Source organism: Bacillus rossius, chromosome 3 (genome assembly GCF_032445375.1).
Source record: "Bacillus rossius redtenbacheri isolate Brsri chromosome 3, Brsri_v3, whole genome shotgun sequence".
Lineage (NCBI taxonomy): Eukaryota > Metazoa > Arthropoda > Insecta > Phasmatodea > Bacillidae > Bacillus > Bacillus rossius.
The window spans coordinates 17,059,564-17,078,572 of record NC_086332.1 but is presented as its reverse complement, the minus strand read 5'-3'; the positions used below and the strand labels follow the sequence as shown (position 1 = coordinate 17,078,572).

The 19,009-nt window shown below is 35.6% G+C and overlaps 1 protein-coding gene across 2 annotated transcripts in view; it reads left to right on the top strand.

Moving 5' to 3' along the window:
- LOC134530283 (mitogen-activated protein kinase p38b-like) overlaps positions 1-16,895 on the top strand; it is a 30,312-nt gene extending 13,417 nt beyond the window's left edge. The window contains exons 7-10 of one of the 2 annotated variants that reach the window (XM_063364996.1): positions 5,690-5,769; positions 6,575-6,653; positions 11,422-11,595; positions 12,433-16,895. In XM_063364996.1, coding sequence (XP_063221066.1) covers positions 5,690-5,769; positions 6,575-6,653; positions 11,422-11,595; positions 12,433-12,506 — 407 coding nt within the window. In that variant the 3' untranslated portion in view covers positions 12,507-16,895. Of the gene's footprint in view, positions 1-3,821; positions 3,902-5,689; positions 5,770-6,574; positions 6,654-11,421; positions 11,596-12,432 lie in introns of both variants that reach the window. The other variant, XM_063364995.1, reaches the window with a different exon arrangement.
- Positions 16,896-19,009: the final 2,114 nt, after the last annotated feature.

Below are 19,009 nucleotides of genomic sequence, written 5' to 3'. Positions count from 1 at the left end.
CTTTGCAATTCCTTTGTTGCCCGCTCGAGTGGCCGAAGATATGCGTCACCCGTGATTTAATTAGATGGAGATCCATCTTCTGAAAGTATTGAAATAGTAATTTCTGACATTGTATGTCAGAAATAGGGAATTATGACGTCTTTGTGAAACACTTCCGTACATATAGTGCCTCAAGATGAAAGTTGCAGTACTCTACAACGAATATTTCCAACGTTTGGTGAGATCTAATTTGACTATAAACTTTTCAGGACTAGAGGGATGCAGATCTTCGATACAGTTCCTGATAGCATCGTCATTGCCGTAGTTGCATTATCAGTAAAGCCCTCCAGTTTCCAGTATAGCTGAGTATCACCTGGAGGTCCAACAGATATAATAAGGTTGTTCCCGACACCGCACAGCTAGTTCCGGCATTTTATTGTGTGCCCTCTTGCATTATCAGATATTAAAGTTACAAAGGTGCAGGTTTCTATCAGGATGGTAATTGAACACTCCTTTAACTAGGGTTGTCCTCTAGTATATTAGGGCCTGTTTTAGATACCTATGTGAAAATGATCTTTGCACTACCAGCCTTAGAATCATACAGTCATTGCTAATTATTGAATAAATTTGGTATCTTTTAATCATGTGTATTTTATTAATTAAATGGAAATAGAACTCTATGAACCTGACTAATAACTTTATGCAGAGGTGCATCACACACCTAATACATACAGTATTGGTTTCAATGGCAACAAGCTCACACTCGCTCTCACACATTCAGTGGCGTGCTAGCTGGAATAACCGCTTGGTAAAAGTTCACCAGCAGCATCTTGCCATGAAGCCAATGAGGGAACAGGGAGATATTCACAGCAGAACCCGAAACCTGATAGTGATCTTCGAGAATTACACCTGAGAAATGTAATTATAAATTACATATAGCATAGTGCCCCCATATTCTAAAATTCAGGACAATGGCACCCATCGTGGGACTCGACGAAGGTCACAGCACACTGGAGAACCTGGAAGTATAATTTTGTGTAGTTTGTAATTGTCTTGTAAGTACGTCGGAAGCACGATAAGTGTTATTGCCATTATGCCAGCAAAATTAATAATTAAGGGGAACAAGTTTTCTTACATGCAGGAACAAAATTATGTTGCCGTTCATTTTTCTCATGCAATAATATACAATCAAACTTCAAAGTTTAAAAAAAAAAAAAAAAAGACAGGAAGTATCCTTATTCTAGGTAGAAAATGATAGTTTGTGACTAAATGTGCTAGTTAATGTTTAATTGATAGAATTTTATGGCACGTATACATGCTAATGCTCAAAATGTATTTTTAAATGTTTAGTACTTCATGTGTAGTTACCTATTTATGTTAGCTGGATGTTTCTTGACGTGTTTAACTATTTATGTTAGTTATAAACTTTTCCTTACATATGTAGTGTGATGTTCCTAAAATGTTGGGTAAAAATTTGGTAAACTATATCTTAACCTGAAATAAGAATAATGATGTTTATAACCCATGGTCTATCTCTCATATTAAGAACTGTAAAATTCCTAAAAATTGGTGTCAAAAGTATAATACTGTATCTGGAATGATGTGAAAAGTAGCTGAGTGAGAAAAAATAATTATTGTTCTAAAATAATTACACTAAAATATTTATTGAAATGAAAGTATTGAACGTGGTACTACCCCTCTCATGTAAAAAAAAAATAGGTTGATAACTCATTTCTTGCAATCGACTGTATAGGAAGTATGTTTGTGTTTCATGAAAAATAAGTAATTAACGTGCATACAACTTTCGGAAATTTCCTTTATCTAATCTGCTACGCGTCAAATGACAGCATCCACATTATTATTTTTATTAAGTACATCTGTGACATTAAAGTATAATATTTTTGGTTACAGTTATCAAACAAATAACTTAAAATCACAGCACTGAGTTCTGACAAATACATTTTTTGCCCACTCTAAGCGGTTGAATGTTTGGGTTACTGTCTAGTATCCAATTCGGGGCTGTTTGTGATGGTCAAATTGGTGTAGTGAAAGATGCCCAAATGTAGGAAGATGAGAGGTGAATACACACTGTCTTGGGTAGCATGAATTTTATTTATATGCTAAAAGTCACATCTGTATACAATTATGCTGGTGAGCTTATAAATGTGAATTAGCATGTCCAGATTGCATTTGTTGTCCAAGACCCTGGGACCTGCGAGTGTTTTGCAGTTGTCTTTCACTTGTGAATAAAATAACTTTTGGTGAGGTCACATTTTAGAATTTTTGGGTGCAATAAATGCAATACATGTTGGCGTAATAAAATGTGAACTATTCAATATTGTGAATTTTTCAATATATTTAATTTACTTTATATTGAAACAAGGTTTCAGTTCATTTGGGAAGGATATGAATATAAATCTGATTCTTCCTTCTTAAACTAACACCTCACCCAATTTTTCTTATTACCCTTTCCACCTCTTCTACTTTTGCAATAACCTTTTTAAAAAGTTCTGAATTACAACTGTATGAATATTACTTATTGCTACAAATGCTAACATAAATCCCATTATATCCTCTCTTATTGCACCCTTTCAAAAAGATATTTATGCTCTTGCATGGAAATGTTTTTCATGGGATTACATCTTGAATAATTATCATTTTCATTCTGGTGCAGGATTCCAGGAAAGGGTGCTTAATAACTTTATAAGGTGGGCTTAGGGAAAATCGATGCTGGTTTCAAGAAAACAACATATTTGCTTCATTGTTGAGCTGAATCTTGTCCAAGTCAGCAGGGTATTAATATGGTAGCTACAATACAGCTATAGTTTCCCGTTACTGTAACAATAGTTATCCTCCTTACAGGATTTTAGTGGCTGCATTTCTTTTGCCTTTTGAGACAGTGTCAGGTTTGGCTGCTTAACCACCCATCGTCTGGGGTATTTTGAACATTTTCCCAGTTTCCATGTTGAGTTGGCTTTCTGGAAATCTCTCCCTTATTACTTGATGACTGTCGTTGCGCTAAGTACCTGGTGTGATGTCAAGCACATCGGCTAAGTGAGTTCGTTATTGGTGAGGCTGATCAATCACCAATAAGAGCTCAGTCAAGCTGCCATTTCAAGTTGTTTATCAGTGGTAACACAGGAGAAAGGGGAGGCCTTGCGCCTGTGGGGTCAGTACTGCTTCAGTTGCTGGTGTGAGTTCTGCCAAAGTTAAATAGTCAGTGATCAACACCTGGTAACACCAGGCCTTATCCTGATAGTCCACGGTTTGTACTAGTCACGTCCATTAAATTTACTTTTTGGCAACAGCTTTCTACAGACTGTTAAAGCTTGGAAATCTTATATATGGGCTTAATTTATACATAGCTAATCTTTAAAATAATTGTGAATATCTGAAGTAGTTTTCTTTTTAGACTTATTTTGTTCAGTTAACCAGACTCTGGGATTTACAAAGCATCTTGGCTGGTCTAGTGGTGGTAAATTTCAGTGTAAGTTCAGTTCTCTAAAAAAAATTTTTTATATTTGTGAACTGCATGCCACCGTACAAAAACATTTTCATTTATTTGGGTTTGCCTTAAAATTTGTTTAGTTCTGATGAGCTTAAGGTGGGCAGTTTTAAGCTGTTGCTACTTTTCCCCCAGTGGTGTGGTGAGGTTTTCGCACGAGCAGGGACGCAGCCTCCTTGCTAACTTGGTGGTTGTTGCTCGGAGGGGAGGGGGGGGGGGGGGTTGCTTCCGGTTGCCGAGCGCACCTCCCACCCGGCATGCGTCTGCATGTGACCTCCCTCGCTCTCAGGAGTTGTTGCACCACACGTCGTGAACTGGACCTTAGCGCTCCGTGTAGATATCCACCAGCTGAACCTAATCATGGAGCTGCTGGGGACCCCGCGAGATGAGTTCATGCAGAAGATATCCAGCGAGTCGGTGAGTAGCGCATGTGCCCTGCCCTGCTGCTGTGCCCGCCTGCCTGGTCGTTGCTTGTGCGCATGGAGCCAACCGCTCTTGCGAGTCTGTGCCGTTTTTTTGTATCTGCAATTGCATGGGAGCATTTATCTGTGGCTGTCAGTGTGTAAATACTGTAAATGGATCATAAAGAATATCTTCAGTATGTCTTAAACTGTAAGTAATTTTTCTGTAGATAACGTGTAGTTTGTTTTATTGGAATAGTTCAGAAAAAGTTGCACATCGCAGGGTAGTATATCCTAGTCTTAAATTAAAGGTAAATGAAGTAAAAGTTAATTCCAGAGCATATGTTATACTTGATCAAACAAAGTTTGTGTAGTGGGTAAACTTTAGACCCCAATATTTGGGAAGTTCAGTGTTTTGAGTCCTGGTCCAGCTGCTCTTATTTTGGTTTCCTGTGGTTTCCCAAAATAACTCAATTCAAATGCTGAAGTGGCAGGCTATGGCCAGTTGCTTCTCTAATTTCCCATCATTCTGTTGAACATGTTGGTGAGTCTTCTAGGTTGAGTTGCATTCTGACCCGAGGAACAATGTTCACAATTTTGCCCTTCTCTTCTTTTCTCTCCTCTTTTTCCCTTCACTACCTGCATTGTAAAATGTATCATAAAATTTATGGTACTACTTAATTGTATTTTTTATTTTTCTGTCTACGGCTTTAGTTAATTTAGCAGTTCACCTTTATAACAAAAAACTTATCCAACCTCTCGCAAGTAAAGAGGTGAAATTTCTTATTGATTTGTACCCATTTTTTTAAGTTGGTCTAAGACATGGCTAATCATAACTGTCATAAAAATTAGTGGGTAAGTTTTGCAAGATAGTGAAACAGACAAACAGGTAAAATTCTATGAATCATTCACTAGAGTTCTAAATATATTAAATATTTTTTTTTCATAATATACTTTACTCTCTTTTAGGCTTTTTATGCTCATTAAAGATTTCTGGTGACAATTTTACCCTATTGCGTGTAAATTTTTATATTAATATTAATTTTTCTTTATGTAATATTTTAAATTTTTACAGAAGCTTTTTTTTATGTTGGGTTTTTTTAAAAGTATTTTTTATACAGAGATTTATCTTTGATTTTATTTTATTTGATTATTTCCAATTTCCTAGTGTGGGTAAGACTTTCTAGGGAATGTTTGGTGTGCATATTAAATTAAGCACTTCACATTAGTGTTGATGTACTTTGAACGTGACCAAGCAGATGTTTAAAAAAACTGTGATGAATATTGAAATACAGTATGTATAAGACATGAGTTTATGCATTTGATCCACATAAGCTCATTTTCACAGGGTTCATAACACCTTGTTTGATGTACTCTTGATATATTTGGAACTGGAACCCAGTGATGAGTATATAAATACAATATGTGTAATCATAAACCACTTAAGCTTATCACAGAATTGAGAACACTTGTTTAATGTACTTATTCAGTATATTCCATTGTACTTGTATTAAAATAATGCACAAACTGGTGGTTGCAGGCTTATTTATTTTAACTTCCATCTAAAATGTAGATTTTATATAAGTTAATAATTTTAGTCCTTTATCTTATAACAGTGTTGTTAAGTGAAAATGTGTAAAACTATAAAGAGTTTGTGTGGTTTCTAAAAATGCTTTGGTTGACACAATCTGTGTCACATTTTACGCTTGCAGTGTGTGGGTGAGGGTGAGTCCGTTGTGGATTTGTGTGTGTGCTGTCAAGCCTAATGTAGGAGCCTGTCCTTAACAACGAATGCCCGTCGCAGATATTGACCACCTAACACGCATCCTTGTGCTCTGTGGGACTCCCTCCAAGGAGACCATTGACAAAATAACAAGCGAAGAGGTAACCTAGCCATTACCATTAGCCTTGACCCCATTACAGTTTGGATGGGAAACCACTTTCATAGTTAACGCAAATATTGTTGAGGCTAAAACGAGAATCACTGGGCTGGTTTTAATACAGGTGTTACTGTCATATCATGAGCTCAAAGTTATTGATTATAATATGTTTAAAACATTCAGTTTGGCTAGTGCTGAATATGAACCATTCAGTATTTTTCATCCTGTCCGTAAACATAAAGAATTTTTTAAAAAAATTATATTTCTTACTAGGTAACATATTGTGTTACTGCTTCAAAAAATATTTTTTGTGCGGTATCAAGAATCAATGATTATCACAGCTGTCCTGGCCAAAGGCAATGAATGATAATGGTGCTTTAAAATTTTGTTTAGTTATTTTGTATTTGATTAGCTTGTCAAGGACTTAATCCATATTTTAGTACTCATTTTGCAGGTTTTAAGAGTTTTTGCATGGCATGGCAAAGCATCGCATATGTTTGATAGAAGCGAGCTAATCTGTGTTCCCCAGTATGTTTTCCATTCAAACTAGGGGACTGTGATGTAGCATTACTATTTAACACATATTTTAGTTATGTAAAATTGGGCTTAGATTACTTTTTTCATTAGCTGTACAGTATTTATTATTATTTTTAATTTTTTTTTTTTTCAATAATTAATACAATTTGTAAAGATTTTAAATTATTTTTAAACTAATACTTTAACAACTGAGATTTTTTTTAGTTTAAATAAGTTTTGTGGGAGTGTAATGTAATTTTTAAGATTTTTTTGGTGTTACATTTATTCTGCAGGCACGGAATTACATACAATCACTTCCTCCTTTGAAGAAGAAAGATTTCAAGGATGTATTCAAGGGTGCCAATCCTCTAGGTGAGTTTTTAAATTCAACTTAAATGTTTGTCAAATCTTCCGTTTACATATATGTGGGTTTTACGTGATATAAAAATTAATTTTTTTGTCGTAAGTATATTAAGGCAATGCACAATAATTTTGATTGTTTATGAAGTATGGTGGACAGTATTAAAATGTACAATTTCCTAAGTTATGGATTCCTCGTCTGCTGAAAAACATGTATTTTTTGTACTTTCTCATGTCATCTCTGCCGATTAGTTACATAAGGTCGTGAAGACTACAGCCTTCTGGATCTTGGTACGTACCACCCAGCTGCCCAGTCCAGTGACTGGAGACAATTGCTCGCCACTATGACTGCTCCTGGCTCTAATACTCGTGCTCGTCGCCATGTTGCCTTATTTGGCAGTGTGTTTCCTCCGGCTTTCCCGTTAGCAAAACCGCATGTGCGTCTTCATGGCTGTAGCGCATGTCGCGCACACGCAAACTCTTGGCTAGCCTTCGAGCTGTGTCTTCCTGCAGGAAGGCCGATAGTGCTCTGTAGGCGTAGCATGCCAGCTGCTGAGGTGTCGGTGCATGTCTGGCCACATGGCAGTCGCAGCTAGCCAGCCTTTGTATCGGAAGTTAAATTGCTTATTATCTTGACTGCGTTGTCCCCAGCCTGAGCCTCACCAAGGGGCCAAGTATTTCCCATTTCTGATTTCTCCCAACGATCATGATGGCCCTTGTTTAATTTGGTATCACAGCTAGCTTCGCTCAACGCTGGAGTTTTAACTGGCATCCTGAAATTAACCAGGTCTGTGTTCAGAGCTTAGGCCACACACATTCCGTACCCTTCTTGCCTTAAAGTATTTTGCTGTTTAATAATTAATTCCTTAATAGTGTAGAAAAAATTTAAGAAAATTGTCTTAACTACTGCATCCTTTGTGGACTGTAATTAATAAGGTGTAACAATTAAATTATGGGTGGTAAAAATTTATATGTAATTTATGATATGTAGTTGTGTCAACTTAACTTGGCACCTCAGACCATTCACACTAGGGTACTCCTACAACTTTGAATTTTCCCATATGTTCTGTTATCTATAGCTAGCTTAAGTAAAGGAATTTTTGGGAAATATAATGAGCATTTCTATTTTTAACCAAAATTAATGGAAAATCTTTTTGTTAGTTAAATTTTTTATAGTGTTATGAATATAATGTGGGGGAACTGGGTTTGTAAGGGAAAGCCTAATTAAGTTTTATTACAGTTTTATTAATTACCAATATTTGCATTAATAATAAATAATTGTACTTAAAAATGTCTGATCACCAATCACTTGCACTTAAAGTTTATTCGCAAGTCACTCAATGTCTGTCTGTTAAGGTCCACAGTTCGCACTCCTCACTGGAGCTAGGCTCGGCAGTGATTTGCCCCTTTCTTAACCCTACAACTCTGTCTGCTCAATTTTCCTTAATACTCTGTCTGGGGTCATATTTGACCCCATCCTATAATCCATTAAGAAAATTTTACTGAACTGCCAATATGTATCGGAAATATTTATCAGAATTTGATCCAGTTATTTCCATAGGTATTGCATGGTTTAATGTTTCTTAGTGTTCACTATACAGTATTACACGACATTTGCAGCATTTTGAAAAGTTTCTTTCACTTAACTGCAAACATCATTCAATCACCTCCATCAGAATTTATTCTAGACTCGTCTTCACAGTTTTTGCATGTAGTTAATGTTTCAGAATGTTCCTTGCACACAAATATATTACATCGTTTGCAGATTGAACTGTATTTGGTGTCCTTTGACCGGGGGCAAATGAAGCATCTTCCTCGCTTTCTCATTTGATTGTTTGGGGTTGGTTCTGGATGTTTTTTTTCTAGAATATCACCAAATCCACACATTTTGATGCTACTAACAATAGCCGTGTTTCTTGCTTGTGGTAAACCGACACGGTGCTCCACTTGAGGCTTTGCCATTTCTTTAGCCAACTTCATTAGAAACAGACGTCTCTCTGTTTTCTCTAAGCCTACGCAGAAAAGTCTGTAGGCGTTGAGTGCAGCAAGATCAACGAGATCATAAAATATAGCTAACGGCCAACGTTTCGTTCCCTTTTTTACAGAATAATGACGGCTCACTTGGTCGAGTGTGTCAACGCCTGATTTTGTGGAGTTGTAAAACAATACAACTTCCGGTTTTCTTTTCAAGTTGTTTTCTACTGGTACTGAGAATAACTGATGTTGTGTAGACAAGAGAATCACAGCCTTATTTTTTTTTGGAACATAAGAAACTAATAGTGTTTTGCCACTGCATGCAAATTTGGTGGTGTTTTCTTCTCTAGTTTTTGAAGGTAGCATCTCATTTGGGATTTCTTTTCGTGAAGAGCGTAGAGTGCCTACAAGAGTTAAGTTCATTTTCAACAATTCTTGACCTAAGTCAAAGCTCGTGAAAAAATTGTCAGTGGTAATGTTTCTGCCACTCTGAGCTAGATGTTTCACTAAATCTGTGACCACTCTCTTGCCTTGATTCACTTCCCTTCCATCACATGATTTTCCAGTGTAAATCTGAAGATTCACCAAATAACCATTTTCACAGTCTACAGCACACCAAATCTTAATGCCATACTTTCCTGGCTTGGAAGGAATGTAGACCTTGAAACTACATTGACCTCTGTATACACAAAGATGTTCATCTACAGTAATGTTACTAGAAGGTATAAAAGATGTTTTGCACTGCACAACAAACAAATCAAATAGTTCTTGTATAGGTTCAGCCTTATTTCCAGTCCTTTCTTTTCTTTCAAGTCTTGTGTTGCAATCATCGAAACGAAGGGAACGCAAGATTGCCTGAAATCGTACCCGTGACATAGTAGCACGGAAAAGAGGAATGCCGTATTCACAATCCCAAAATTCTTCAATAGGTTTCCCACGACCCTTTTGTACACCATACATAATCAGCAAACCTAAAAATGAAATTAGCTCGCGCCTGTCTATATTACGCCAGTCTAATAGTTTTCCCGACATTTTCAGTTCATTTCCCCGTTGATTGGTGTACCGAATTATAATATCTATCATTTCATCTGTAAAAAACTGTTTGAAGCAATCAGTAGCCGAGTTAACAACAACTGTAGTAGGAATACTTGATACAAATCGTTGTATGTTGCGAGATGGTAACCTACGAACTGTTGGTTCTTTAGTACTCCAGTCAATATTTCTACTTCTACTTACAATTATTGTATCTTGGTTTTCTCTTTCTTCATCCGAAGTATAATTTTCTTCTACTTCAATTTCATTCAGACAAATATCATTTTCTTCTATTTGTGTCTCTGTCCCATCATCATCAGCATCACTACCATCTGAATCACTGCTGCTATGAAACAAGTCTTCCATAGCTTGTTCTACACTGTAGCCACGTGCAAAATTTACACCTTCCATAACTGAACTAGAATGAATCCCAAAACACCCACACAAAATTGTTATTTAGCTAACAATCTCAATCTACAACTTTGAGGTTAGCTCACAATAACAACAAAGGGTAGCATCACCAACTCAGAGTAGCCAACTAACGTGTACTAAAATCAATGTTGCCAAATTACGCTTTCTGAAATCAGTGTTGTCCACCTGACTGGTGGAATGAAAAGTGTTAGACGGGAAAACCAATTGACAATTACAAACTAAACAATTAGTTGGCAATACAACCAGTTAACTCCCAGTGTCTACCAGTCTTTGTACTCCCACCCGACTCATGTACATTAAAATCTCTGGGATATACATAGGTTTTTGAAATCTTAGCAAAAGTTACATTTAATCTATCTGGGGTCATAAATGACCCCATCTTAACTGTTTTTATGAATTGTATGTAAACAAGTGCGTAGAACTTGTCGTAAATTTCAATGAGCAAACTAATTAATGCTGCAAGAAAAGTCATTAAACTTCAGACTTGTAGATTAAATTTTAGACATCCTTCCGCCACATGAAAGATGCTTGGGGTCCCCAATGACCCCAGACAGAGTTCTAGGGTTAACTTGTGCCTGTCGTCACACACACAGCCTCGCACCACTCATTTGCACTCTTATGGTCCCGTCGCTCCACTCTTGAAGGGGTCTCTCACCCTCTTCGCCAGTGTCGCACTTCCCTTCACTTGCGGATCTCTTTGAACTCTCCAAACTCCCGTGGAGGCCTGCGTTGTCGCTTATAGCCCCATGGCGTCCTTCTTGAAGGGACGAGAGCAATTATTGTGATGTGTCGCATCTTACCGGGCCAATCCGAAAAGTCCAGAAAGGTTGCATTTATTCGTGCCACACTGCGTGCCGTCCTCGGGAAACCAGAAGTATTCCCATGCCGCTTAAAGTGTCAGTGACAATAGTCCGAGGCAGGACGGAGAGCGGAGGGGTATGGTTAGCCAGACCCTTGTAATCCGGCCGGGCACATGTGGCATGTGTGACATCAGCGCCCGTGTGGGGCCACTGGCTAGACACGCTAAAAGGCCCGCTCAGGTACCTGGCAAGTGTTGCGGCCTTGCCTCGTAGCACGCATGTAACAATAGGAATAATTACTATATCTTAATTGAGGTCATTGTTTATTCATGAGGGGTAAGTAGAGTCTGGTAAAACCAAAATCATTCCAGGATAATGCTGGGATAGTTCCTGTCTCTAGGTCAATCCTTTACCGACTAGTTTAGTGAATGTTCGTCTCTAATTACTTTTATGTTGACAAAATGTAAACCCAGAGTATAATTAATTTAAGCATTTTGTGTAGTGTCTGGAGGGTCTGAAGTATTATGCATGCATGTCTCCAGCCATAGATCTCCTGGAGAAGATGCTGGAGCTGGACGCTGACCGGCGAATCACGGCAGAAGAGGCGCTCGCGCACAAGTATCTGCTGCAGTATGCTGACCCCACGGACGAGCCGGTGTCCGCCCCTTACGATCAGAGCTTCGAAGACATGGATCTGCCCGTGGAGAAGTGGAAAGGTTGGCTGGCGATGAAGCACAATTTGTTTCAATAAAAATGTCCAAGTCTAAGTGGAACCTAGGGACGGATCTAGGCTTTCCTTCGCCCAGGGTAAAAATTGGAACTATCCCCCGGACAGATCTGGGCTTTCCTTTGCGCAGAATTGGAACTATCCCCCCCCCCCCCCTTATTTTACTCCTTCCTCCCCTTTTCCATCTCCCTCTTTCACAGCAGCCGTAAGCATAACATGCATAATTTGTTTTGCATCTGTGTACATTATATGCAAAATTTTCTATTAATTTTTTTCATGCTCTGGCTACTTGCCAGTAGTTATGTGTAAGTTTTGTTACATGTATTTTATGTAAAGAAATAATATAAGTGTTCAAGGTTTAATGGCCATACATAAGATTTAAAAAAAAACACAGTGTTAATTGTGTTACGTAGTACATATCGTATGATTTTTTTATATTTAATTTATATTTCACCATATTTGTAGTGCCACCCCTCTAACCAGGCACCCGAGGCAGGCTGGTCTCGCCTCTCCTACTTCCCCTCCAATTTTCCTCGATACATCCCTGCCAGGTCCAGGGTTTAGAGTGGTCAGACAGATCACTCGCCTTCTATCCAGGCGATCCACAAATACATGGGTATTTGTGGATGGGAAAAGTGGCTGACTTTGCTGCTGATGGCCAGTGGGTATCTAGGGTATCTCAGTGTCAAACATTTATTGCTTCAGTGCTCCTTCGTCATCATCCCTCAATGTCGACGAGACTTTTAAGCACTTATTCATTTGGTCATGCATCCATTTATCCTGAGTGCAAGTGTGAATCTGAAGGGAATGTTTGGGCTTGTTGCAGAACTGGTGTACACAGAAGTTGTGGGTTTCGTACCCCAGTCGTTGCCACAGGCTGGAGATGCAGCCGTGTCCTAACTTCCTACTTCCTTTGCCCCTTCCTCTCCTCTTCCTCTTCCCCCCGACCATTCGTTCAAGGACTCGTGCTACTGCGTACGTAACCAAACTAGCTTCCAGAACACATTTCATCTTCAAGTGTACCTCGTTGGCTGCTTATCTTTGCATGACATCGTTGCAGCGCATAGCAGAAAACTGCAGTGAAGTAAATTTCCAAGCATTGTGGGATTAATTTGTGGTGTATGTTGTTTATTTTTTAACATTTACTGATGTAATGGTCACAGAAAATTTGTAGATATATGCATAATTGTATATAATATTGGTGATGAGCTACTTTTGTGAGCTGTAGGATTTGTTTGTTTCATGTGTTGTATTTTTGTTGCACATGCAAAATCGAGAGTTCGATTCTAATTCGTTGATTGTTTTAGAATGCACTAATTGTGGGTTGCTTTATTCCATTACTTACTTGAATTGGAAACTTTTTATTCTTTCTGCCCTTGGCAAGCATTAGAAATGATCTCTTTGAATTACAGCACAATGTTGTAATGTAGCATAGTGATTTATTTTTATTTTGTTACTTTCTTGCATGTTTTGGTATGTGCTAACAGTGCTGTAAAAGTATTTTTGAATGTGCAAAGTATATTCAGTTGTGGTATTGTCATTGTTTGGAAAGTTCTCTAAACACCCAAATATTTACATATTATATAAAGAAAAATTAGTTTAAAAAGTTAATAAAGCAGTTAGTTTAGAGATTCTAATTATTATAATTGGAAACTTTAGTTACTGTTGTACTTTCATGAAAATGTTGAATGTGGCAGAACAAATATGATATACATTTAGACTTGCATTTTAGTTAAGCGAACCAAATTGATAATTGGAATAAAATCATAAATTAATTTTGTTTTTTTGATGTTTACAAGGTGTTAATTTTTGAACTAGGGCTCAGTATTTCATCTCTCATAATTAAAGACAAGATTTTGTGGTATTATTCTTAGGCCGATTTCATTTCTAAAAGAGGAGATTTCTGTGTTATTGTTTTTATTTTTTGTGAACTCAGTTTAAAGATAGCACATTTTTCAGCACTTAAATGTTGAATGACCAGTGTCAATTTGACTGATACATGATGCACTTAAACAATAAAATAATTCATAACAAGCATGACTAACTACTAGGAACAATTAAAATAAATCAGCAAGTAGTATATGTGTGCTTGAAAATGTACCAATATCGTACCGTGTTTTATGGCATAATGGTCGCACGCGCGTAATTGTCGCAACAATATTTTAGGCTGTCAAAATTGGGATAAAAAAACTTCTCGTGTAAACGTCACATGATGTTTTGGTCCCGCTAGTAGATGCCGAGCGCTTTGTGTAAGTATCGTTTCCGTACAAAACTATGTATTTTAAAGTAGAAATCTAATATTTATTCGGTCATTACCACTTACTTAATAAATTAACGGAAAAATACGAAGTTGTTTGACGTGTAAATTTTCTTATAAAGACGTTTTTAAACGTTATTTCCTTTATCTGATCGTCTGCGTCGCCGCGGTGTAGGTGTAATCTAAAATTTAATTTCGGTCATTACCACTTATATATATAATTAACGGAAATACAAAGTTGTTTGGCGTGTAAATTTTCTTTTAAAGACGTTTTTAAACAGTATTTCCTTTATCTGATTGTCGGCGTACCGCTTATAAAAATGTAGCCAGCGCATCATTCATGTTTGGTTATGTTGCTTACCGTATAGAGCGCGCGCACGTAGTTGAATATCGATATCTTGCCGATTGGATGCAACGCGCGCTCTGTGTCAGGTGCCGAGTTAACTACATTTGATAGCCCGCATTCTTTCGTGGCAAGTGTGTACTATGACACTACGACACATTCGTTCACGTCAGATTCAAGTGGCTTGCATTCGCGTTAAGAGTTTTGGTTTTTCTATTTAAAGTTGAAGAAAGGTTTTTGTTTAAGGAATTATTAATTTAGATTGTTTGGCGTACTATTGTATACTCCACATTTTTTTAAATAAACGTACTTTCCATCAACGGGTTTTGTTTTTATGAATAACTTTACCTAACAAAAAAAATTTTTCCCTCATAATCGTTGCACCCCTACTTTTCAAACTTGATTTTAGAATAAAATGTGCGACGATTATACGAGAAAACACGGTAAGTATGGTGATTAATTTAATGATTTTTGGTTCCATTTTGATGCTATATGGTGTTTTAACATGCATTTGGGTGTTGTATGGAGTACTGATATGCTTTTTGGTTTTATCGCAATTCACCATATATGTAATTAAAAATTATAAAAATTAACTCTGACATTGTGAGCTGTTCTTTGTCAGTTGAGTGCATAACTTTTTTTTGTGTTAGGTGTAATAGTGCTGTTGCTTTTATAGCTAGAAACATTCAGTTGACTAACAGTGAGATTCATTATAAATATTAGTTAAAACAAAACTTAATGAAATTATTACGAACAAAATTTTGTCAGCACTGAATTCTTCTGTATGAATTTGACTCAAATTTCAAACAATACCCTCAAACTCAACTCATATTTGTTAAATCTTAACTTGCTTGTGTCTGGCAGTTATACTTATAACCTTCTGAGTAGCAGTATGGTAGGTGACAAGACAACTTTTTTTTAATTTCATTTAAACTTCAAAATGTAATCATATTTGAAATTTTTTTCTTCATTTTTTGTTTGTGCACTATTAGTTATTTATTTTAATTTTCAATATAACTGACATGCCTTTGTGATATTGTTAAAAAATTGCAAGAAATTTTTGGAATTTGTGATTTTGATTGAAATATTTTGGTGTTAAATGTCAGAGGTTGAATGCATCTTTAGCATTTGTTCACACAGTATTCAGTAACATTGTTTTAGCTCTTAACTGCTTTAGCAATAGTAATGTAAATATATGAGTGAAAATACAGTATATACTCTTAAAGCTTATATGGAAATACTGATGAGTATATTTGCATATACTTAAAATGTATTCTACTTCTCTCTTTTTTTTCTCCCCAAAAATATTTTTAACAGTCACAAAATGTTTCTAAGATTTAAACGGGGTATTTTCATTGCATTGAAAGCCATTGTGAATTTTATTTAAATGATTTAGTGTGGGGTTGTTCTTTTTTTTTTTTTTTTTTTCATTTTTAGTTTTTTTGAATAAAGAAAAAAATTGTGGATAGTGATATTGTGTCATTTATAAACTCTTGTATGGGTGGAAAGCAAAAAGAGTTTAAAAAGATATATATTTTTAATATAAAATTACAAGTTAAATTATAAAAAATGAGTTTTGCTAATAGTTATAGAGCTACAAAAAAGCAGTAATGTCTTTTGATTTAAACAATGTATAAAACTAATTTTTTTTATATAATTTTCTCATATATATAGTTAGAAATAATATTTAAAGGTTGTAGGAATATTTGTTTTTTATTTTGACTTACAAGATACTAGGTAAATAGATGTTAGATCCACCTGAATTTAATGATTTAACATTAGTGTTAAATGTTACTTTTGAGAAGTTGATATGTACAATTGTGAAAGACAGCGCTGAATTAGGTGCCTTTATTTAGTTTTAGATATTTGTGCAATTTTTTTGTTTGTGAACAGGTATTATGTGGTTGTTAAATAACTTTAAGTTGTGGATATGTTTGTGTGTTTTGTGTTTTTTTTTGTTTTATAGTGAAACTTCCTATTTGTTTTGGTTGTGCCACTTTCATTGAATGTTCGAGTTCATTAACATCACCTTTTACAACTTGCCTAGAGTTGGGTAACGAGGTGAGTTTCGTAGAATGTGCACTATAAAATAGGGTGACTATAGAATCATACTGCTTAACTATGTGAACAAATATTTTTTTATTTTGGCTTTTTTTTAATGGCATGGGTTATGAAGTGAAAAACACTTTGCAAGAATATAGTTCATAATCTGTACTAATACAATGTGTTTTGAAATAATTTTTTTTTTTTTTTTTAAATTATTTCAACTGTAATTTTAATCAATGCTCATTTAATTTGGCCTAAAATTCTTAGCTGGAAACGTTGCCACCAATGTTGATGTTGTTTCTGCCATGTAAGCATGAAACTGTGGTTTCGAGGAATTGTAAAATGTTAAAGAATTCTACATTTTAATTTAAAATGCAGTTGAAAATAGTAGTCATAATTCCTGGTTGTAACATTTATTTAGCTATATATCAAATCAGCGCAACATTCAGATAGATGTAAAATGGTTTCGTTGCAGGCGAGTAGCCTAAATAAGTATTTTAAAGTAAACTAGCTTATACTGAGATAATTATATACCGTATTTATGCAGATATAGGCCGCACCTTTTTTCCAAAATTATGATCCCAAAAATTAGGGTGCGGCCTATTAGTGAGATAAAAATTAAAAAAAAATTCCCAAAAAAAAATTTTAAATTTGTCAATATACAATTGATTAAACTAATTTTCAATGCATGAAAGTCTAAAGTATAAACAAATAAGTACTTACATGTAATAAAAAATAAAGACACGACTCACCTACAATGTAAACAAACAATGGGCCGCTGCCGATCGTCCCTAACCTCTCGTGATGCACCATAGCAGCGGGCTGGCAACTGCCGCTCACAAAATAGTTTTCTTGAACATTAGGTAAAGTAGTATTTACAATTGTAAATACCCCACCTTTTTTTTAACAAAGTTTGGAGCTGAAAATAAAGTAGGTCCGGGTGTTTACACGTAGACGTCATTATTTGCGTGTGTTTTTTTTTTTAATGCAAATAATTTGACTAGAGATGCATTACTACTGTGAGTTTATAAAAGAAACCATTAAACGTTATAAAGTTTTAAACACATTTCAATCAAAAGTAACTTGTTTAGAATACCTAGGGACCCCAGAAAACTGTAAGTAAAGTTGACTTAAAGTGGTGTTATAATGAGGCAGACACGTTGCAAAGAATACGTACTAAAACATAAAACAATGCAAAAAATTGGGTGTGGAAAGTTTCTTGATACTTCTAAAATTATGTATCAAATGTAAAATTGTTTGCTTTTTATTTCCTTAAAATTGAATTCTGTATGCTATTAATTGAAATTTAAGAATTGTTGGCAATTCCAAAGAAAAAGCCACTTTTACAGAATTTTTTTTTGTCTTCATGTGACATTTTTTTCCAATCATTCTCTAAGATGGTGTTTTAATTCATACGTAGTTTATTTTATCGTTTTAACGAGTGATAAAGTATATAAAATAGTGTGAATGATTGGTGGTTAGGTTGCTACATAAAATAAACGGAATGGTGACGTTACCAATGTAAATTTTAAAATGGTAATTCATGATTTTACAGTATTTTTAGTAGAGCTGGGCCGATCAAGGAATTTACTGATCATGCCGATACCGGCCGCTTGCTGCCTATCTGGAAAATAACTGATGCCAATCATTAGAGACCCTGAAAAACAGTAAATAAATTGACCGAAAGTGGTGTTACAATACAGCAAGAGCACTGTCTAAAGTCTGTCCTAAAACATAAAAGCGGTGCATAAATCTGTGTAAAGAAATGTAATGTTTCTTCTAAATTCAGTAACAAATGTACATTTTTGCATTCCCTCCCTTAAAAATTGTTTTATATACACTGTGAATTGAAACTTAAGAACTAATAGTATTCTGAAGAGAAAGCCTTTCCAAAAAAATAATTTTTTACTTCTTTTTCTCAAGTCATTCTCTAAGAGAGTTTTTGATACTTACACAATGTATACATTACTAGTTATTGTGTGTCTTAACAAATTAAGTAACTGTAAACAAAGAATCGGGCTAAACATACGTAACATATTGTATTTGTTTTCCATGTGACATCTACGTACCAGTGTAGGCGTGTGCGCGTGCTGGTTATGAATTAGCTTTGAATAAAGTTATAAATTGGTGTAGCGTGGAAACGCACTTGTCTAGGACGTTGATTCTGGTGTCATTGTGAAGTGTTTGCACAGCACTACTAGGACCCAAAGTGAGACACTAAAAATATTTATCAGAAAATGAGTGAAATCAGTACTAAATTAAATGTTACAAAATAATTAAAGATGTCTCGTATGACTCGTAAATATGCTCGTGCTCAGAATTATAAAATACGCAGGTCAGAGGAAAGCTCGTGTCAAAAGAAATCCAAAAAGCCTAAAAGTAAAAAGTCCTGTGCTGAACGAATGAGAGCTACAGCAGCATCGAAAAGGAAATGAAATACTTCACGAAAAATCTATGGCACTGGTCCGAACTGCGCCTTTCTTCATTTTTTATCACACCTCATTGTCGTTAATAACCCAGATGCAAATGACACTTTTAAGACCTAATCCATTTTAAACATGTTTCTACCTATTTTTATATATCTCCCCCACTTTATTTTACATAATACTCTGCATTAAATGAAAGCACAGAAGCTATTAAAATCAGTCATAATACCTATTGAATTTGCTTGTACGTATATTTATTCAAAATACAAGGACTCTGTGAATGAATATAATACTTATTATAATGGTACATTAGAAAATCATTTGGCTTAAC